A 24000-nucleotide genomic window follows, 5' to 3' on the forward strand; every position below is an offset into this window, starting at 1 on the left:
CCCCCCCCCCCCCCCCCGACTCCCCTTGGCTAAGCTAATTCCGGCGATTCGCGCTCCGTGCCGTTCGTAATGCTGTTAATATTTTATGTAAATCGATGCCACCATCGCGTGGATTCGAGCCTCGTTTGCTTCGATGTCTGTGCTCGACACAGGCTTGCCACAAAAAAACTCAGGATAATTGAAAACCGTTGGATAAAAGTCAGGAAATTTTGCCAAAATTGCCTGAAAAATTAAAATTCTTGGTCCTAAACAAATTTAATACATCACACCCACGCAATTTAGATATATATACTACCAATTTGACGATTAAATGCGAGCAGATCAGTAATATTTAATGCTTCCTCAGCAAAATATCTGATGGTTTTTAAATCAGGAAAAAATACAAAAATTGTTTAATATTTAAAGTATTAAGGAAAATTATGAAATTTTGTTTGGAAATTAGGGATAAGTTATGGAATTTTAGAAATTATGAGAAATTTGTGACAATTCCTTGTAACAGCAATGAAACATAATAGATATTCTCTCTCTTTTTCTCTCTCTCTCTCTCTCTCTCTCTCTCTCTCTTTCTACGCTTTCGCTATCTTAGAAAATCTTGGTTGGAGAAAGAAAATTGGTTAATTATTTATTGATTACAAATAACTACAAGAAACATATATTTACTAAAAAAATAACAGTTATTGCATAGTACGTCTTTATCAAAGTAGTAATCAACGTCTGACTAACAATATACCAACTCGTCTGAATGCTTATTTATTAATAATCCGTCGTATATACAGAAGCGATATCTGTCTGTTTGCTTAACAAAAGATAACGGAACAGCAAATTGAGAATCTTATTTTTTATTTTGTTAGATCAATTCACCACTGTAGCTTTAAACACAATGAAAAGCACAGTTAATAGACAGATTTCAACCTATCTGAAGTCATGTTTATCAGAATACATGACTTTCTGATAGAGGCTGAAGTCTATTATTCACGGAAAGAACAGTTTTACTGAAGTATCTAAAAATTCAGCTAAATATAGAGATTCGAAAATATATAAGTTTATTGGTCACCAATAATTATGTAGAACACTCAAGAGAGAGAGAGAAAGAGAGAAAGATTGTCAAAATTTTTTGCAATTTTTTTGCTCGTCATACTTGAATGGTTTTCATAATTATTTGAAATGTAATAAAATTATTTTCAAATCTCTGTATTCAGAGCTAAAATTTTATGTATTTACTTAAGCTTTAAGTAAACATATTGTAATTTAAACTTTAAGCCCTAAGCCGTAAAAATTGTCCACAATCAAATTTGAGAAGAATGTCGACTTTCTTTAGTTAATTTCCCACGACTTAAGGCTTAAAGTTTAAGTTTTATTTTTTTACGTCTTAAAATCATCTCATTGCAGCCGCAGCTTTAAGAAAACCGTTCTTTCTTTGTTGTTGTCTGTGCTTTCCATTTATGCTTTGGTCTTGACTCTTTCAATTTTTGCTTTACTAAATTTATTTACCTCATTGGTCTTTTCAATTCAACTGAAAATTTTCGGTCAACGCGTAACAAAGCGTATGATACAATAATTGAATCGTCAGGATCATCTCTGATGACCGATTTCGCTGCATCGATTATTGTTTCTTTTTTGACGAAAATAGAATGACAGATAGGCGCGATCTACTGCTACCAGTTTCATACACTTGCGACTTGAACGATGTTGGTAGAATTCACTGCGATTTTCGAGCCAGCCGCTTGTTTCGGCCTGGAGTTGCGTCTTTCTTCTCGCCGCGACACGGATGGTGGGGAGACATCGCTAGGAAGCGTAACAGTTCAGCACTGGAGGAACAGGCTGCCGTTAATTTCGGGCGTGGGCAACGAAGAGAGATGCAGATAGAACAATAGCTTTGTAGAGTTCGATGGCATTAGGAAGGCCGTCATATATCATCGCTTTGTCTTCCGTCAGATGTCTTAAAAAAATTAATCTTACGATTTTTTAATCGAAGTCATTATGAAATCTTTTTAATATCGAATTATACGCAGGAAAAGAAACAACAATAGTGCAAATGTATAATGATCGTTATATTGAATTTCTAGTATTTCCTGACCTGAACTTCGAGTGTTTTCAACAAATGTATAATAAATCATATAGTCTTCTCGTTTTATCCGTATCCGCAGAAGTGTACACTCGTATCTGCAAATGGCGAATGTTTTCCTGCGATTATCTATCACTTTCGCGGACTATAATAGCTTTAAAAGCGAGGAAAGATAGACGATTTGAAGTAACTGGACTAGAGAGTAGAAGAAATATATAATATTAAGATAAAGACAATTTAGAGGAAAGGAGAGAAAGGATGTTATTATTGTTATTAGAGATAAACGTGAAAAAAATAAGTTGATTTCACAGAATCACACAACTAGGTATCTATATAACCCAGTGATATGCACAAGTAAATCGCAAATGTTATCTCACTTAAACAAGAATGACATTATCTATTAATTAATAGGAAAAAGAGAAACGCGGCGCAAATCTATAGTTACATTATCAATTTCCTTCTGCTCTATTCTCGTCGACATCGTTTTCTTTCTATTGACTGAACGAAGGAAGGTACCTGTCTATTATTATGTTTATTGGATGAATAAAGAATGATTGCTTGTCGCCTGTGAACTTCAGCGTAAATGTAAAGACGGATTCACGGTAAACAACTAAAATAGTTATATATGTGATAAATTCACAATAGACACAAAGAACAATGTACACGTGAATGATATAATATATCGTATAGATGATGATATAGGTACGTCACTGGCGATGAGTCAGTTTCCAGACGGACGGACTGAACACACACTTTCCTCATCGTGAACATTTGATTACTCAACATGGTGCTATCGGTGATAGTCGCTGTATTCGTAGTACTTTTGGCATTCTGTCATCACGGCCGTCTGTCAAGGATGGCCATTGACACGTAGATGTTAAAAGTAGACCCTTCAGCCGATTTTTTAGCATTATAATTCTATTATAGTTTTAAAAAATATGATGTTAAGTCTTCTATTTACTTACCATTGTTATCTCAGATTGTGATCATATCTCTGAAGTGAATAAACACAATAGAAGTTCTTTCAAATTAGGTATTTAAATAGAAATATTTTTCAATAGAACACTTGCAATCGATAGGGCAGACTTATAAAATATGCATAATTATATTTTCAGATGGTTATTTATTAATTAATGAAGCGAAAGAGTTTTCGATACACAATACTTTGCAAGATTCTATCGATTGCGTGTGGAAGTATTGTTTTATTATATGAAACATTTTTTTATATCAATAATATTTTGCAAAAATTTTTATCACGTATTTTTTCGTTTCTGACATCACAATTTGAGAAAAGGAAACTTTAATTAATGTGTGAATTTACAATTATCAAAATTGTAATGTTTAAATTAATAAAAATAATTATTTTAATTTTTATATATTTCTATAGTTACTAAAAGAATCGTTCTCTCTCTTTCTTTGAAATTCCGTTTTTAATTAAGTTTTGATTTTCCCTCTCTCGATGTTGTGTCTTGAGCAATATTTATCGTGATGATACTTAAATATATTGTTTCCAACTTTGCTCCCAATTAAATTCCATGACTTTACTACACAGTACTATTTCCACCAACGTGGCATCAGTATTACGCAAATAAATGCTTCGAACAAGAGCGTCAAGACTCGTTCTGAGAAATTTTTCCTGCTGCATTATCACTGTACTCGCGAGAACGTAGCGTCACGATTAACGTCGCGAGAAACCGGGCGAGAGAGCGGTTCACGCTCGGCGAATCGCGACGTATCCGGCGGTGTGGATCGATTTAAATGCCTCTGTGGAATCGCGCCGCGGTGGTGGCCGCGTGTTTTCCGCGCCGGCTGAGAGGGAGAGGCAGAGAAAGAGAGAGAGAGAAAAAAAAAGAAGTCGCCCCTTACGCACTATAAAAGGACCCTCGTCCGCGCCGCCGCCCCTCTACCGCCCGTCGCTTTTCCCGCTGCTGCTGCTGCGGTGCTTGGTACTGGTTGCTGATGCAGGCTGCCTACCTTCGACTGCACAACATTGCAAAATCGATAATCGCGTCGTCGTTGATCGCTAAAAGAGCGAAGACACTTGTACTTTGATACTGTTCATCTGTCGTATAGACATTTTGTTCCGCGATATCGAATACCCTTTTTGACGCAGACAGCTTGTCTTTCCGGATGTGAGCGGAGATGTCGATAGGCCTGATAAATTGCCAAATATACACACGGATACAAAACTTTGATAGTTCTTTCGAAATGGATGACAGAAATTTTTTGCATTTACGAAATAATCATTTTATCAATATAAAAAATCATTCCCAGAGCTAACTATTCTCGAAATATTCGTAAAATATTCATGAAATCCCAAAATAATATTCCAAAGATATTCCGGAATATCCCGAAATATTTTCATAATATGAAAGCAACATTCAAATAATTCAATAATCAAAATCGTTAAATATTTATACATCGTTACGAAGAATGCTCCATATACATGTATATTGCGTTATAATTTCCCCAAAAATTCCAGGTCCAAAGATGCGTGAATAAATTTTAAATGAAGTTGTACTATCAAAAATACATTTCGTTTACTTTTATCTTGGAGTCCAATTTTTAGGAATTCATTTTACAAGCGAAACGTGCTCTTTATATTCTTTCCCATGTAATTCGGCGAGAATGCATTTCGCAGATGAACGATTTTCGTGGTATATACAAGTATTCATTACAATATTCCGAACATTTCGTTAATATATGAACATTTTGCGAAAATTCTGAAATATTCGATACGTGGAGAAATATGAATGGAACTTTCCATAAATAATTAGCGTTAGATAGGTTACAATGATACGATAAGCTGCAGTAAAGAAAGCAATTTACAACTGTCATAAAATTCTTGAATATGTGATTGGTTTTTGCTATAATTTCATGGATCTAATCTAAATATACCATATCAACCAATCATATTAAAGAATCTTTAATCAATTGCAAAGCTATTTTTGGAGTAAATAAATTAAAGAGACACGTTACGCTCGTAAAATACTTTATTTCACAATAAATTATGATATTTTATAACTTAATAAAGAGATTACGTTAATTATTAAATTATTTTATTATAATTTAAAATTTGTATAATTTTATAATTTAATTTTTATAATTAACGTAATATCTGATATAATACCGTATGGAATATTTATTTGTACTTAAGAATTATAATTCATGTACTGGATTGAATTACAATCGATATAAGATAATGATTCCGTTTATTTTTGGAAGCTACAATTGCAGTTATTTCTGAACAAGCCAACGTATCGATTGACCAGACAAATGTCATGCTCTCACCGACGAATTTCTCTTCGTCGCTCTTTTAGTTATTATATTTCGTCTTTCTTCTTATTCTTTGATGATATTCTATGATAATCGCCTGGATTCTGCCGTGATAGGAACTTTCGATTTTTGATTCATCATAAACGCCCATGCATCTCCATGCTCGCTGACGCAGGTCTCAAAAATAATATTCAGAAATTTAATCATCGATTGTGTCACTACTGTTTCTCTTGAGAATCGTCGATGATTTACGATCGAATAATCGTGAATTATGTGTTTACATCGCGAGTGTAACTTCGCGTATTATTGGTGCATTTTCATGTTTCTTTCCATACTTTTCTCTCCAACTCTTATTCCTATATGAATCAATAATGTTTAAGGTACGAATTTTGTGAATGTCATTATTATAAAAAAAAATATTACCGAACCATTGATAAGATTAGAAAAATTATAATATATATAAGAAGTACATACATTCTTTGACAAAAAATATTACGCACAAGTCTAGACATTGAGATCGTTTTCTCCATAATGGTAATAGATATGGCTTCGACACGTAAGACCTTTCTTGTAGGTCTTGTCGAGAAGAATCTAAATGGTTTGTTTTGTGACATTTTATCATACCTGCAGTTATATTTCCGAGAAAATGGTCCTTTTACGTAGACTTATGAGTAATTTTTTTTCTCAAAAAGTGTCTGTTGTTTCAATTTGTTATAAATTTAACACTCTCTTTATATCCAGAAGCGAAATTTTCTAGTTTCAATTATTAAACAATCTCCAATATATGCTTTTCCTCAAAACTTTAAAGTTTACTTTAACAAAAGATTTTTCCATTAATTTCAAATACTTTAAACAAGTTACACGTTATTACTTTTTAATGTGCGACTACAAGTACCTTTGAACTCTCTCGACTTAAAATAATAAAGAAACAAGATTCACACTTGAATAAGTAATAAGATTTTGTTATTTAATCACTTCCCTCTTGTTCATCGTCGTTGCATCGTTCGTAATAATAGTTACTCTAACAATCCACGAGGAACATTCACGAGGATCTGTTAGATTCATTTTATTGAACAAGCGGACATGAATGAATGAATATACTGTACAAACGACTTGCGTACTATCACCGTAAAATTTTAAATATTTTTCGATTGATAACATTCCTTGTTATGTTATTCTTTATCTACGATGACACATTGAACATTTCTGAGCAACATTACCGTATCTCATGTCATCCACGTCATTCGAACGACAACGATTTCTGGCAGACATCAGCAGTAATGGTTGTGCCAAACAACATTTTTTTATCCGTACACTATAATAAGAAACGTCAGAGTCATAATTTGATATAAAGTAATTTGTATCTCCTTTGTTTGATTAACTATAATTTTAATCAGCGAAGTTAGTTCCTTTTAGATCATGCCTCTTAATATGCGTCTATTATAATGTACAAATATAATATTCATATACCTATATGTGGAAAAAGTTAATTTAAGGTTAAAACCATTGCATTGCGCAATATAATCTGAGCGATAAGATTTAATAGCGATAAGATTTAGTATAATTTTCGCTAGTCAATCTGTTACGTAAATTTGCAATATTAACCAGTTTATCCGTAAGATATTGTCCTCTGAGGAATCTTTTTTGCTTTCAAGAATTCTAAAAGAATTGCAAAAGTTATTTCAAATACTTAATCATGTATAATTTTATAGTGATGTATTTTCTAATAATAAAATAATCTTTTGATTAATGAAAAATGATCATCATTTAAAATATTGTATATTCGCGAATTAATGAAGAGTTTTGAAAGAATACTTTACTTTAGCAATCTTGGAAAATTGTCGTTCCAAGTGAGATTTTATCGCGAACTGAACCTACTCGGTTTCCACTCCTTCCTATTCTTTCTTTGTCACGAGATTCTCATGGCAACGGTCGCTGATTAAAACGTGCCGATAGAGCACTGCGGTTTGTTCTAAGGCTTCCTATATCGGCATCGAAAAGGAACATGACTCCCCAGATAGGAATGACCTTCGGCGAGATCAGATTTCCGTGCACAGACTTTCGGCGTTTCACTTTTCACGTATTCGCGCTTGTTAGATTCTATTCTAGGGAGGAGTGTCTATTTTTTTTTCACGACGTTAGTCGCAAATGCTGAGATAATGCGACTACCTTGGGAAAAATTTGACGAGAGAGATTGTGCCAGGCTTCGAATGCAAATGTGAATACGTCTGTATATGCTTTGCATATGTAAAGCGCTGACGGATTTACCGCCTTCTGATGTCCTGAATCAGTGGATTCCAGTCATCCAGTTCTGAACACTCGTCATTTTACAATTTTGCAATCACTTGTTTCTTGCAGTTTACACAAAAATTGTATCCATATTTACACGAAAAATATGAAAAGTTATAATTATTGCCTTAATAAAGGTTTAATTGTAGTCTTAATTCCATAAATTATGTGACTTGCTTTTTTTATTTAATTATAACACAAACTTTTGCAGGATTACATACAGCAATCGTCAGAAATATATTTGTTATTACAATAAATCTTGTTTTCACAATTATAAAATTGAATGACTCAAGATTTCGCTCCTTCTCTCTTGATGTCCGCGCGAATAAGTTCAAAAATCATATTTTCTGAGTAAAATTCCGATTAACATAAATCATCAGGAATCTGAAGCCCGATGAAATTCTGAGATATTTTGTGATCGATCGGTTGCGAAGGGGGTGTGTCGAACTCATGCTCGCCACCGCACCCCGCTTTTACGCGGTCTCTTGAGAATTACGTAAGCTGAGACGAACCGAAACGACACTGAAGCCGACTTGCACTTTCGCAACCGCCAGATATAGTATACCCTGCGACTGGATGGTTGTCGATCCGATTATGTTAGATTGTTAATAATTATTTAAGAAAAAGTAATACACACTGCAAGCTTATTACTGCTAAAACTTATATATATGTTACTAACGCTATGTTTAGCATCTCTGTAAAAATCCATTGTTGGAATTTTTATATAGTTTAACAAAAATTTTGACCTTTTTTCAAAAATTTATTAAGAGTTTTACAGTTTTTGAAGAATTCTTGTGATTAATATTTGGAACGTAGAAACAAAAATGAAAATTTCTGGCTATTTATCGGTACTCTAGTGAAAATTTTCCGTTGCCAAGAAAGAATAACAGATTTTTTATTTATATCGGACGATATTTCTGCGAAATGTCAGGTAGCTTCTTGAAAAGCCATTCTAAATTTATTAATTTAATATGAAAAAATACAGATTTTTTTAAAGGCAACAAGAATTTTATTGAAAAATACTAAACACAAATCGATCTTTTTTCTCATAGAAGTAAAAAAGTATGAGTTATATAATATCAACATCCTGTATTTTTAATGAGTCTTTTATTTTCACTTAATTGTCAGAAGTCTGTTTCAAATGTGAGACTTTTCTGTCAATTGCATCAAAATTTTGGAAACAAGTAATTTCACAGAGGTATATATATATAGTTTATAGCGCTAAATCCAATCACATTTCATATCGACTTTTATCTACAAAAAGATTGTATTCATTTTACCTGTGATAAGAATAAAATGGTCACATTTAGCGTTAACCGTATGATATGAGACTAAAGTGACATTGTTGATAATAGAAGCGCAGCATGAGACAATTACTCTTCATATTTCTGCATGCTGTAATCTTTTATAAAATATCTTAAGATATCGCTATTAATATTGCGCACACAAATATGTTAATATTAAATAAATGAAAAGAAATACCGTAAACTTTTCCACCTGTTTCCATTCTCATCTCAACATCTTTTAATCTACCAGCTTCCATTATATCCATTTACTTTACATTTACAAAAGTATATGTGATACTTTTGGAACACATGACTTTTGGGATGCATGAACGAAATATTTAATATATATTTATATAATTATTTAATATATTTATCCTGATGCACGAAATTAATAATAATAAAGGAGATATTCAGATAATTAAGATTTTAATTATATTTAATACACACATTGTGAAACTTTATTTTTAACAAAACCGTGGTCTCTGCGCACACATACACGTGTGCAACATACCGATTTCTCTGTTTTATTATTGATAATACAGCATCGATTAAGCTTATTTTGCAACTGTCATTCACATGTCGTATTATTATCATGCATAGTGTGCGGCACCGAGAAGAGTCCCTGGCTCTGTCTGCACTGCGGATCCGTGCACTGCGGACGATACGTGGCAGGCCACGCGTTGCAGCACTATGAGACTAATACTCAGCACTGTGTGTGCATAGACTGTGAGAGCCTGGCAGTATTCTGGTAAGTCTTTCCTCTGCATCCCTCCGCTTTCACCGTCTACCGTGTCTACACGTATCTCTCTCCTATCGAAACCAGTATATCATTTCAGAGAGTTGGATTTCTGGCACGACAAGACACGTGCGGTTGTCGCGATAATTATCGTTCCCTTATTATAAAAGTGATCCTACAACTAAAAAAATAGCCTCTTCGAGTTATCAACATGAATGAATTATTATTAGATAAAGATTATTCTATCAATCATTAAAAGTAAATTTTACAATGATGAAGCGATACATTTTGAATTGTGTTATTTTTGTAAATGAAAAAGAGAATCTTCTACAAAAAACGTTTAAAGCTAAAACAGTTTTGATGATCGAAGATTGAAGAAGAAATTGTTTTATTTTGAATTTGATTATTTTAACTGATTAAGATAAATCTAAATTTTTCGAATTATGTCGTTTTTAATGAATTGTTCTGGATTTGTTATAATTTTGTAGGATATCAAAATTTATACAACTTAAAAAAGTTTTTTAAAAATTAAAGCGAAAATAACAGAAATGACATTTGATTATTAAACTTTCAAAAGTATATTCTTTTCGCCGATAAAAAATAGTTTTCCTTTTTTCGGAAAAATTTTAATCTTTTATTGATAATGATCCGATCGGTGTCGAAACGTCTGTTGATAATTGTTTTTATTATTTTGTAATGTTTATTAATTTAAATTAAAGTGTTAATGTTTTAAATGTCAACATTTGACTCTTGGCCCTTCGTTTATTTCTTATGTTTTAAATCTTTTAATTGTGTCACTTTTGAAATAAAAAAATAATATCAATTTGTGAATGAATCAATAAGTTAATTGATAGATGAAAAGATTGAATTCTTCATATATCGTGATACACACACAAACATGTGAATGTGTCGGTTCTATAAAAAAAAAAAATGCATGCCTTGTATTTCTCTTCTTCCAGTTACACTTGCGACGAATACGTGGTGAACGATACTACGAATGGACAGATCGAGAAGATACGACGCGTCACCTTTCATAAGGACGAGCACAAGGAGAACGATGAAAGTTGGAGCACGTCACCGCCCACGACACCGCCGTCTTCGAGGACGCGGGACGACGGCGGCGACGATCACGACAACGATCCGGACGCATTGTGGAAGGCGGAGGTGGTCGTGAGGAATTTACGACCGAGGACGGCGCGCAAAAGGTTACACTCGCTGGACGCCAGCAGCGCGGATAATCGGCCGGCCAAGCGTCGCAGCTCCAAAAGTACCAAAGAGAAAAAGGTTGTCGGGCTGAGAAATCTCGGTAACACCTGCTTCATGAACGTGGTGCTGCAGTCCTTCAACAACATCAGCCACTTCTGCGAGTATCTCACGCAGATGCCGTGCCTGGAGGGTATCGCCTTTGACGAGTCTACGGGGCCGCCCACACATCGCGGCCGCATCGTAACGCCTGGTCGCGCGAAGGAGATGTCCATGAGCGACGCTCTCCTCGCCGAGGAACTACGAAAAGTGCTACTCGGTCTAAGCTTAGGCGGTTCCAACGGCCAGGCGATATCGCCAGAGTGCCTGTTTCTGGCCATCTGGAAAGTCGTGCCGAGATTTCGGGGTTACCAGCAGCAGGACGCCCACGAATTTCTCACCTACATGCTCGACCGACTGCACACCGAGCTGCTGCAGCTGCTGCCCAGGTTGGGACACGAGCCTCTAGGATTGCGCGGCAAACAGAGTATTGTCACTGCTGTATTTGGAGGCACTCTTCTGAGCGTGGTAAGTTGAACGACCCGACCGCCAGACAGCGAGTCTCGATTGCGTGCGAAACGAACGTCCTCGCAGCCTCTTTGGCAGGAGGGAATTTCTGCGCTCTCGAGAGACTGGTGTCGCTTGCCAAAGTCACGTTCTTCTTCGTTTTCTTCTTGGGAGAAGCGCGGACGAATTATGGATCGCGTTTCCTCGCGCAGGTCCACTGTATGAACTGTCGTACGGACTCGAAGACGCACGAGCCTTTCCAGGACCTCTCTCTGGACATACCGGACCGATTGCAGAGAAGCAGAACGAAGGAGCAGGAGGAAGTGTGCAGTTTGACTTACAGTCTGACGAGATTCTTTAAGGTTGAAGAGCTAGCGGACAGCGAGCTCTACTTCTGTGACAACTGCATGGGCAAGCAGAGGTCTACCAAGAGGTTCTGGATACACAGGCTGCCTAACGTGAGTATCGTTCGCGTGTCTTTTGAGACAACGTATTCGATCCAAATAGAATAGAAGCTCGATATAGAATTTTATTTTCAAAAAATTTCAGTGCAAAGGAATTCTATAAACTTACAATTTTTCCGAAAAGAAATTAAAATCCTGTACTTTGAAAATCTTCTCCGCACCTCTCTTCACTAACGTGCATCAATTTTTTCGACGTCGTTCTCATTTTGTTGAACGTTTAGTTTATTCGTGGACGTGCGTGTCCCGATCGATACCGTTCGCGTGAACTAAGCGTGACCCGAAAAGAGAACTTTGATCTAGCAGAGAAATAAGTCTGGCGTATGACGCGCTAATCGATGCTCTCGCTCTCTTTCCACAGGTGTTGTGCCTTCACATTAAAAGATTTAGGTGGTGCAATTCCTATCGCTCGAAGGTGGACACGCAGGTGGATTTCCCGATGGAATCTCTCGACATGTCGGCGTTCACCGTGCGCGGCGTGACCGGGACGAGATTGGGCGCTCAGAATAGTCATCTTTACGACTTGGCTGCCGTTATCGTGCACCATGGTTCTGGGTACGTTCCCTTGCTGACAACGCTTCTAATTAAACCGGTTACCCGACGATGGAAACATGTCGAAACTTTCCCTGTAATAGTAGAACAACGAACGCGCAACATTGATACACAATTTGAGATAGCATTGTTGTCTCCTATATAATCTATATTTTGAAATATTATTCTTACCGTTCTTCACGAGAATATATTTAGTGATTGTTAAATTGCGCAAGGTTTGCAATACCACTTACTTAACTTTGAAAACAAATAAATATCTGCCGTTACATACAGTCGACTAATTGTCTGGAATAATGCGATGCGTATATCGATGATTTCTTCAAACTATTGTCCAGGTTTTAAAAATTACGATTTTACGCACGCATCATGGCATTAAAATTTATATTTGAACAACGAATTGTGAAACTAGTATTGGCTTAATTTAAAGAGTAGCTTGAAAGAAAGCATCGACATGACTTTCTATTCCTGATAATCAATTTTTATTTATACATATATATTTGAACGTTTCATTTTACCGGTCAGTATAATTAAATATTCCAATCTTTAAAAATATACGTTTGAAATTTAAACTTATATAGCGACTCAGTTGAACGTATTAGTATGTATTAAAGCCGTTGTACACTGATTTAATCTAAGTGTATAAAAGTAAAATGCGAAAAATTAAATGTGAACCAGTTTGCGTCTGATCAAATTCATTTTTAATTTCAGAAATATGCATAGTTTTAACGAAAAGGAGTGTTTGTTGATAACTGTATTTTACATTATAAAATCATGTGTTGCAGTGCCGGTACTGGACATTACACTGCCTTCGCCGTGCATGACGGCCAGTGGTTCCATTTTAACGACAGTTCGGTGAGACCCGCAACTACCGACGCTGTTGCTAAATGCAAGCCTTACATTCTGTTCTACGTGCGGAGGGAATTCTCCATTCCACCCCCCTTGTGACGTCGTTTCCCCGACAAGAAGCCCCGTCCCGGCAGCACGAGCCTAGATGACGACGAAAACGACGATGATCAGAACGACGTGGAGCGCACGAAAGAAAACTGAGCGAACGTTCCTTGCGAATCTCGAAGCGAGCAAACGAAGCAGAAAATGCAAGAGAGATCGCTGGATCGCGCCTCGAGTGCTTCGAGATCGGAAGACGAAGATTCGTCCGCTTATCGCATATACTATATCCGTAATTGCTCATTGTTGCCAAATCGTACAATCTCGTTAGAAACGTAATTCTCGCCCGTGTTCGCTATCGCGCCTCGACAAGCCGCCACGACGACCTTTGAGACGCGATGGGGATAACCGAACACAGACATAATTCCGCCGCCGTCACGTTAATCGCTCGAGCGCGTCCCTCCTCGCGTTTCTTTATCAGATGATTAATACTGTATAGCTGTTAAATTAGTTCGATGTCCATCGAAGAAAGGTCGACAGTATGCATGCTGATATATACGTATCGTATCAGATATCTCGCTACAGATTGGTTTTTTTCGTTTTATCTTATCATGTCTTTTACTCTCGTTAGAGACATTAATTTTGCCGTCGTGAGAATACAAAACTATTTTCTTCTTCAAACTATTCTGTTTTGATAGCTCAACTTGAGCTATCATATTTCACTAATATGAAATCTTTGTTCAATTTTTTACTTAACTATATATTCTATTTACATTACGCTTATAGAATTCGTTTATTAGGAATTTAATACTTCTTTTCCTATATTAAAAAATTTAATCTTTAATTTTCGTAATAAATGTAACAAATATATCGTTGCCACGTTTACTACCTCTATCGAGGTATCTCGCTTTATGCGTGCCCGCAGACGTTAATTACTCGATGGCACGAAGTTTGCAAATCAGCTAACTCGAAGATGCGGTGACGCGGACGGGAAAGCGAAAGAGCGAAAGAGTATCGTAATGTATGATTGACGTCGAGCACGCATGCGTATCGTGCCAATACACGTAGAACGCATGCGGTCGCGTGGAGGTGCGCGATTGTATGCGAGGCATGTGCCGGCGGACGAAGCTTCTCTTCCTTTCTCGGCGACGACGGGAAGAGGGAGAAAAGAAACTAGATAGATAGAGAGAGAAAGAGAGATAGATGAGAGCGCTCGAGGTGGATCGCGGAAACGCGGAATTGCCTTTAGCGTCGATTTTCTTTACGCTCTTACACGGCGGCCGTCGACCGCCCACCCCCCTTACCTTGTACCCCTTTCCCTTTTCCCGCTCCTCCCCTCCAATGATCGAATCGATTAAAGTTCCCTCCTCCGATAGCGGAATAACGTGTGTAATTGTCGCGTTTCTCGTGTGTAGTCCTAAAAAGAAATGGATCGAGAGGGGAGAAAACGCGTAAACGACTGGTCTTCTCGGTAGATAGCTCTTTTTCTAGGCATAGCGCGCGCGGCTCCTGCCGTCCCGACAGGGCCGGGAAGCGAGTACCGTATAGGGCCAACAAGCGTTACTTCTCAAGCGACAGCCTTATCCCTCCCTTCCCTTCCTCCCATGTTCCTGCGTCTTCTCCGTCCCTTCGTCGTGCATGCGTCCATGTATGCACTTTTACGCGAACACGTATGTGGCATATGCTGTACATTTTATACGCGTTTATTCGCGAATACGCAAATGCATGAATGTGTATATGCATATACCCATGTACCGCGACCCTCCCCCCGTCCTCGCTCCTTTCCCGCGTCCCTTCACGAAAGGCTCTCGACGACTCTTATGTGATTATTTAAAGACTTATTTTTTCTATAATGATAACGATAATATTGATAATAAGTTAATGCGTAGCGAAGAAACGTTTTATTAAGGCGATAAACTGCGATAATTGCGCATCTACGGCAAAGACTCTTACTCGATCGTGTATAAATATGACGTACGGAAGTAATCCGTGTAACAACCACACCACACACACACACATACACATACACACACGCAACAATTATTATTGAGAACAAGTAAAATATGTACGAACGGCGAATAAATAAAGAACATGAATCGACGACGGGCTTCGATTACGCTGCCACCGAAGCCACATCTCCGGTTATCAAATCCTCGTGATCATCCTGAGTATTTTCAGTACTCTCTCGTTTCCTGCGCATTTTTATTTCAAGCAATTTCGATGTGAGCTGTCTAAATTTTTTTCTGCCACGCACGTGTAATTAGCGAAACTGTCCCGAGGAAATTGTATACAAGACGCTAGTTGCACAAAATTGTTGATAAATAATTGTAATTGTTACGTTCTCTGGTACCAACTAATTCTATATGTACATACAGAAGTGATAAAAGTGCTGCTACACGAAAATGCAGCGATCTTTTTTATGTAGCGTCAAGCGAATAAAGAATACTATCAAGTATCGATTGTGGATACTTTCTCTCAGTCGACAATGAAGAACCGGTATCCGGTTACCATCTGGTGTCTGCCACGAAAGTATCGCGAGAGTTGCAATTTATTTCTCGTTCGCCGGTTGAGTGTAGTTGAGCGAAAGTATCAGTTGCCGATACTTTTAAATATTTTCTAAATATTGTAGGTAATCATTCCTTTCTTTTCTGCAGCAGGAAATTGGATTTCTTCGTTTCCGCGGCTGAAACTTGCGCCTTTACTGATGAACGATACTTGGACGGCGCAATTATGTGACACAGTCTCCAACAGAAGCAACCGGTCAGGTCTCCTATTTCCTCAACCTCGGAGATAAGATTTTGCGGAATGTTTTGATCGATACTTCGTTTATCTTTCTCGTCTGATACCACGTGACCAGGCATCGCCACGTGTTGTTCTTTTAGAGAATTGTGATTAGACGCGGATTTATCAGACTGAAAGTTCTTTGCGAGAAACATCGAATAGCGATCCTCCGCAAAACTTTCTTCTGACCTGTCCACCGCTTTGTCCTTTGCTTGCAACATCTCGCTGTTTTTCTCTTCATCGAAGGAAGAATCTTTAATGTCTCGCACCCACAAATCATCCCGGTCGAATCGTCTGTGAGGATGTTTTTGAGCGATCGCCTGGAGACTCTCCGTCTTCTTCGGGGTTTCCCATGAGTTTGTAACGAGCGTAGGATTCGATCTCGCGGCACGATCGGCCCAACGATTGTTGGAGCACGTTTCATAAACTTCCTTTGTTGACGAATCACCCGAGCAACTATTCGCTTTGGAATCCTCTCGACAAGCATTATTTTCGTAAATGATCTTGGTCGATTCTAGAGTTTTGCCATCGTTCGGCTGCTTTGGTGCTTTTTTCAGCTTCGAGGAAAATATCCGAACGAACGCCCTTATCATAGACTTCGAAGACGTCGCGTTCTCCTTTTTTTCCTCCGCAACACAGCACAGAATATCCGCCACGGTGTCTTCCACCCCCGAAGTGGCCAGTCTCGTTAAACTAGGATGCATCTTCAACTGGTAGCCGGTCTTTTCTCGCAGATGATCGTTCATTTTTGTACAGTCCAGATTTTTATCAGGTGACTGATAATCGTTTGTATCCTCGTGTTCAGCTGACAGCGCTCCTGACGCCTCCGAAATTGTGAAAGGGAACCGTTCCTGGCTCCTCTTCTTCTTCCTCTTAGGTTCGCAGTTCAAGTTCAACGTCGACGAAGATATTCCCGCGGCAAAGCTGGACTGTTCCTGCGTCCTATGTACATGAAACGTCAAATTTTCCGATTGCGCGTTCTTGGTTGCTTCTAGATTTCGATCGAAGCTCAGTCTGTCGTCGTTCAATTCGAGATTATCGCCAACATGATTTCGCTTTCTACCGCTTTTCTGGACTTCCGATGGCGAGTCTAATTGAAAATACTGGGTTCTGGACGACAATGGCTCGCACATTCTTTCTATTGCCAATTTATAGTGTCCGTTATCTTGCAAATGCGGTCCTTTTGATTTTTGGTCACGCGATGTGTAATCTCTTACGTCTTGAAGATTTTCTTTGTCATTAATTGATGCGCATTCATCCACGGTTCTCCAAGCAATGTTCCTTCCTACATGTCGGAACGACTCATCCTTGTTGTACTCAAACAGACCTGGCGATTCGGTAGAATTTATGACGTCCATAATGTCCACGCTTTTCCGAGATGTACTCCGATCCGATCTCGATCGTACGTCATCATCGATCTTCGCGTAATGTCGACCGCTGGAGTAAGCTGTTTTATGGAAGAACATGGATGAACAATTCTCTCTTTTAAATTCAGATAGATGTTGCATTTTGTCATAAGTGTAATCGGCAAACGATGTACTTTGGGAACTCCGATTCGAGGAAGCTAAATTTCCCTGAAGTGCGTGATCGTTGATTTCGTATTCCACCGCCTCATCGTCCGGCGCAAATGCGCCTTCAGCGACCGTAACTTCGATACTCTCGTTCTTCGACCTCAACGAATTGTGTTTGCAGATTTCAGAGTACGACGAATTCATTTGATGAACGATATCCTCGCATGGAACGCCACTTTGTTCAATAAATTTCGACTCCGTGTACATTGCAACTTCACTGGAATTTTCTAATTTGCAACAATCGTTGCCCGATAGACTCTTGTTACTGGCGATCCTGACGGGTATCCTGGAAGGAATACGCGACAGCGATCTTCTAGGCGATTCTAACGTCGAGGATTTCGGTACGCGCCACATTTCCCCTTTCGTGGGAAAATCCGAAGCTCCGCTTATTGCATCGATCGTATTCTTATCGTGATAAAAGCCCTCGCGTTTTCTTGACGCGTCGTCAGCCTGTTTTTCCTGCTTCAAAGATACATCCGATAAAGCTTCGATCAACGCGTGGGGATCGAGAGGTCGCGTAGCGGAACATTCCCTGCTGCCAGCTGACGTCGAGTACGAAATATCCTGCGAATTTAACATAAGCGTAGGAACCTTTGTTATTATTTCCCGATCGCATTTATCCGGCGTGTCGATGCCAGTCTGAGGTCTTCTACTCGAGAGTATTTCTTTCTGTAAATACATTTTTGCTGTACGGGACGACCAACTGTGATCTCCACTCCCGTACGGCTCTGAAGTCTGAGACGATAAAGCTTCTTCCGTAACGTCATTTTGAATTCCTTCAATAAAATGTGATATATCGGCAGTCTCTTTTGGGTAAAGACTCATCGATCGATTCCATTCTGCCATACGAAGAACATTGTTTTCTGAAGAGTGAACTTCAAAATTAAACCGGCCTGACGAATAATTAAATTCAAACTGATTTTTAATGTCATCGTGTTGTGTTTTCGATGCGATACGCCGATAATCTTCTGCTTCTTCTTTCTCCTGCATACCTTCAAATTCCGGTCCCACTCGTTTGAATTCATCATAAACTTCTAATGTAGGTTCGTCATGAGTTATTTGTTCATTGTAAGTATTCGGTTCCGCCGACTCTAACATAAAACTTTTCGTGAAGAAAATCGATGTGTCCTGCGGCGTCTCTTGTCTTTGATAACGAGTGCCTTCATATTCCGCCTCGATTTGCCGAAAATCGTTGGAAGTTTTCGCTACAAATCCATCATGATTCGCTCGCTCATCGAAAATATCTTTTACCAGTGTATTTCTTCTTCCCGGCTGGTTGTAAGCTTTCGTTTCGTCACGATTTATTTGTCCAGGGTAACTTCGCGAAGTATTTTGAGCGATTCGATGATTGAAATCGTCACTGTCAAGCGATCGCGACGAAGGCAAAAGATTCGGCAATATCGACTCGGTAATGTCATTTCTCGCGGACATAATAGGCATCTTCTTGATAGGCTCATTGACAAATGAAGCAGCCATTGATTCCGGCGAGGATAATTCCAAAGTCGTGACAGCATTGCCAATTTTTCGAACTGAAGAGAGTCCGTGACTCGTTTCATTAGCGGATTCCGATTCGGAGCTCAGATTCTTCTGATTTATTACTCCGGAAGGTGGACGGTACCCTCCAAACTTCTTCGGTCGAATGCTGCTGAGGGAAAACGGTGAAACAGATGGAAGATCGGCCGACTTCGACGCACTCTCGCAAGGTGTAAAGTTTCGATAACTGTGGGAGTGTGTCTTGCATTTACTGTCGCGTGACTCACCGTTATTGTGAGGGGAAAAACGCGTGGAGGACGGTTCGGATAAGGAAGGTCGAGATTTTCCTCGAGATATCGCGATCGCGGGCAGCCGCGGACGATCGTCTCGCGCCGATCGGTCCACGGAGGACTCGGCAGGATTTAATTTGCCATCGCTGATGATTGTAGAAGGGTTAGAGCCGTCAGCTTGAGAAATCACCATCTCTTTGTCGTCGTGGTGGAGCGAACTTTCCAAGCGAACTCGCGCCCTTCTTCGTTCTCGGGCGTCCTTCGGTCTGGACGCTCTTAAGGAGCTCTCAGACGCAGCTCTCTGTTCCCTTTCCTCCCACTCGTCGTTCTCCTCAATTCGATTCGCCACTCCGTGCAGACGCAGGAAGACCTCGCGTTTACGACAGATTCGTCGGCCAAGAGCGGCCACGCGATCAACCAGAAAAGTGAATTCGTTCGGCGTCGGCAGATCTTCAAGACGCCTTCTTAAATCGGACGGCGAGCTACCGCTGGAATCGGTGGAGCTGGACGCTCGACCTTCTGATGCGGTATTAATTACCAAATCTGTTTCATTCATTAAGAATTAATCGTCGGTCACATTGTAAAATTGTATAAAAAAGTTGAGCAAATAGTTGCAATTCTTTTAACCACTTCTGATTTAGTTAATTTAGTTTAAATTTAACCCATAATTTACAATGCCATTCTAATTTGATGAATTTTAATTTCAGAATTTTTATTAACCTTTTTCTTTCTTAAAATTACCTATTGTTGGATAAGGTAACTATATTAATTAAATAATCTCTCTTTCAATATAAATTGAATCTTAATACAATTATTAATTTGCAATATAAAAATTTTTTAATAATAATATTTATTTTGATAATACATGATTGCACTTGAAAGTCTCGAGTTAAATGTCATTGACGAATTGGAATAATAAAAAAAGGTTATATTTTAATATTAAATCTTTATTATTTTATGTAACGTTTTAATTATATTAATATTAAATGTAACACAGAATTCGTAAAAAAAACTTACAAAAACGTTCGAATATAAAGAAAGAATTTATAATATTCAATAATCTTTTAATCGATAAAAATAATTTTATGTACCTCTCGGCGAAGATGATGAACTGATTGTTTTTATTTCGAGAATGTTTGAAATTGCAGTATCATCGCTTTTCATATCGTCTCCATACGTAACGTTAAAATTATTTATTCAAGTAATAGTTAACCATCTCGCACATTATTCGAATGACAAATTTCATTTCTCACGTCACACGAAAAACATAAGAATAATTTCTACAACTCGATACATATCATTTGGACCGCGCTGTAATATTTTCTTTTAAAAAGTAACATTTATTTCATTTTGTAAATTTATCTAGTTATTATTTTATTAAAATGATATTGCTCAATTACATGATTGCTAATAATTTTACGATTATTTTTCATCAATATTTTGCTCTCAGAGCTTACATAAAGAGTCCGATAAAATGACTTTCTATTTCAGCAGTTCATTTTATTGTAAAATTGCACAAAATATTTCACGATCATTCGTGAAACATAATATGAAATAAGAATTCTCTTAATTTAAATTTTTTATTTTTTATTCATGTGAAAATGTATCCAACATTTATGTACATATTTTGTTGCAAGAATTTTAAAATATAAAGTTATTATTCATAGATAATGCCTATATATGTGCGTCTATAAATTATGCTCCAGTCATGTCAGATTTCTTAAAAGTCAATTTATTTACATTTTTGTCGCAATTAACGGCGATGTTTTTAAAATTGCAAACAAAAGTAATTAAACTACGCAATATATAGGACTATTTCTTTGAAGACTATATAATACATTGTATAGTTTTTACTTTAATTTGTTTCACTATAGACATATCAAATTCTGTAATATTACTAATATTAGAGATATCAAACATCTTTTGCATTACTGTAACATTTTATATATTAAAAGATATACGTTTTTGTTGATTAATGCAATTCATTTTCCTAAATAAAATTATAAATTCAGCATTGAAATTACATATTGAATTATAATATTTAAAAATAGATAGAAAAAAATAAAGAGGACGTTTCAAAAAAATATCGCAATGTCTTAGATAAGCGGTTACATTTTATGTATTTTATTTATACATATATTGTAAAGTGTTAGGAGATCGGTAACGGACAGTTAATCAGTGAAGGGTACGTGATAAGCTCCGGAGAGGCGCGCATTCGGCGCATACGGGGGACGAGCAATTTGCATTTGCGTCGACGCGCAATTTCCGCGATACGACGAGCGCATTACGACAACCACGCGCTTAATGCATCCGACGGATATTTGCGTTAATGAATGCGTTACTCGAGGAACTGACTAAGTGAGCCGACGATCTCGATAAAATAGCTGGAGCCTTCAGCACGCTGTATACGTCTTACGATATGGCTACTTGATTGACGGTCGTTCCGACCGCGGCGGTGCACCAGTTTGATCGCACCCATCATTAATGCATACCCCATGTATTAGATATTATTTTAAAGAACGGCATCGCGCGCAAGAACGATTGTACATACCGACACGTGAATGCATCACCTGCGTAAAGCACAATGATTTGTACACATAAAAATTTTATGCATTTAAAAAAGACTGAAATAAAATTCCATGTGATCGCATAAACCGATCAAATTTGTTAAGTGATTTTATTGCGCACATTTGTATTATATTATAAATAGTTACATGACATATTGATAGTGTCACGTAATCCCTTTAGAATTTGGATAAAATTAAAGATAATTATAGGAAATGCCATGTATATCTGTTAATTTTATCTATATAGCTATTTGCTTTTTTTGAAAATTATGATTTTGCATTCGACATATTTTTCCCATTGGAAATACAACACTATTTGTGTTGTTTCACTTTCTAAACGTGTTCCAAGCCGTAACCCGATCTAGCCATTCGATCGCGCGGAAATTTTTCATTTCGAACGAACACACGAAACTCCACACTATCGAAGGCAAAGACGCTATTTTGCGGGGAATTGCGCGGCGAGGGAAGAGGAAGAGAGACAGAGAGCGATGAAGCGCGCGTCGCATCCGCCGCGGTTTCTCTGACGGCACAGAGAGAACCGCGCCAAAGAGGAAAGTCTAGCTAACGAGGGAGCCAAGAACAGCTTACTTGGCGGAGGCAGACCATTTTCGAAAGTTCGCCGAGTTGTGTAACAAACTTTACTCGGGATTGGTTGCCCGAAGGGACGACGGGTGGGGCCGCCGGAAGTGGGAGACGGACCGAAGAGACAGACAAGAAGAGGGGACTAGAGAGAGAGAGAGAGAGAGAGAGAGAGAGAGAGAGAGAGAGAGAGAGAGAGAGAGAGAGAGAGAGAGAAATCGAGTGCGGGGTCGACGGCGAGAAGGGAGCGGGAGAGATCCTCCGAGAGAAGAGATTCAGTTAGGATTCTATATACCCGGATCCACCGTTATACGTCCGACGAGCTACGTGCGTCCCCGTAATCGTAAGCGATCCTTGGATGCCTCTGGGAAAGCGGCGAAGGCTATCGGCTGATAACGCGACTCGATAACTGCGTCGCTTTCTATCGTCTTCCAATTTGGCTTCTAAACACTTTGAAAAAAATAAGAACGGTCATAATATCTGCGATGTGTTTATGAAAGAATTATTCATTAGTTATCTCTATGCAAAATATAATTAATTAAATTATAATTTATTATGTTAGATATTAAGATTCGCGGAGTGGATTTTTGTACACGTCCGTTGATTTTGAATTTCATTGAGAATAACATCGATCGTATTGTTATTTAAAGTGTTAATTAAATTTATACAGAATTAAAGTTTTTATTTTCCATTTTATTGTTTTAAAAGTGATTTTATTACAATGGATAACAATATCGCTTTGGTCGAGATGAGAGTGAACACAATAAATTCTTAGAGTTTGTTTTATTTCATACATTACTCGCTTTTGTACTCCCTCTTCAATTTTTTCATTTCTTTTTATCTTCTAAGGCTTTAATAAATTCAATGTTAAGTAAATGTTTAAATTTTATTCGGTAATTTCAGCTTCTCATACTGAAAAACCGGTAATATTTTCTCAACAAGTTTCGAACGTTTTTGTATATCTTTAGAAAATTTTTTAGATGCCAATTGTTATATTTGTGTCTAGTAAATAAACGTGATTACATTTTTACGCAAAGAAAGTAAAACTAAATCGTCCGGACGTGCTGGGATACGGATAGCACACGAAGAGCACGGACTTTCTTTCCCTCAACGGCCGATCGCGCAGACGAATCGCAGATCACAGGGCGCAAGATGCGTGCTGCAGTCCACCCCATCGAACCTCCCCATCCTCGCACCGACTGTTCCTAATTCCGTCGGTTGCGCGGACGTCAAACAAACAACCGGCAATTAAATGCAAATACGGCTAATGCGTTCTGGGTCGGATGTGCAAGTCACCGCGCTCGTTATGGAGATCCACCCGCCGGCCATGCTGTTTCGGGGCTGCGTGTTACATTCCGCGGTCGATATCGATGTGCAGCCGATGCCGACAGCATCGAGAAAGAGAGATGCCGCGCTCGGATAACCCATGTCCAACAAATA

The 24000-nt window shown here is 38.1% G+C and overlaps 1 protein-coding gene across 1 annotated transcript in view; it reads left to right on the forward strand.

Annotated features, from left to right (window-relative positions):
- The window catches only part of LOC108776928 (ubiquitin carboxyl-terminal hydrolase 3), a 16347-nt gene extending 2406 nt beyond the window's left edge, over window positions 1-13941 (forward strand). The window contains exons 2-6 of the mRNA XM_018543683.1: window positions 9517-9664; window positions 10612-11422; window positions 11614-11859; window positions 12224-12417; window positions 13197-13941. Of these exons, the coding sequence (XP_018399185.1) occupies window positions 9517-9664; window positions 10612-11422; window positions 11614-11859; window positions 12224-12417; window positions 13197-13359 (1562 nt within the window). The 3' untranslated portion in view covers window positions 13360-13941. The remainder of the gene's footprint in view (window positions 1-9516; window positions 9665-10611; window positions 11423-11613; window positions 11860-12223; window positions 12418-13196) is intronic.
- Window positions 13942-24000: the final 10059 nt, after the last annotated feature.

The sequence above is a fragment of the Cyphomyrmex costatus genome, unplaced genomic scaffold (assembly GCF_001594065.2).
Source record: "Cyphomyrmex costatus isolate MS0001 unplaced genomic scaffold, Ccosl1.0 scaffold396, whole genome shotgun sequence".
Taxonomy (NCBI): Eukaryota; Metazoa; Arthropoda; class Insecta; order Hymenoptera; family Formicidae; genus Cyphomyrmex; species Cyphomyrmex costatus.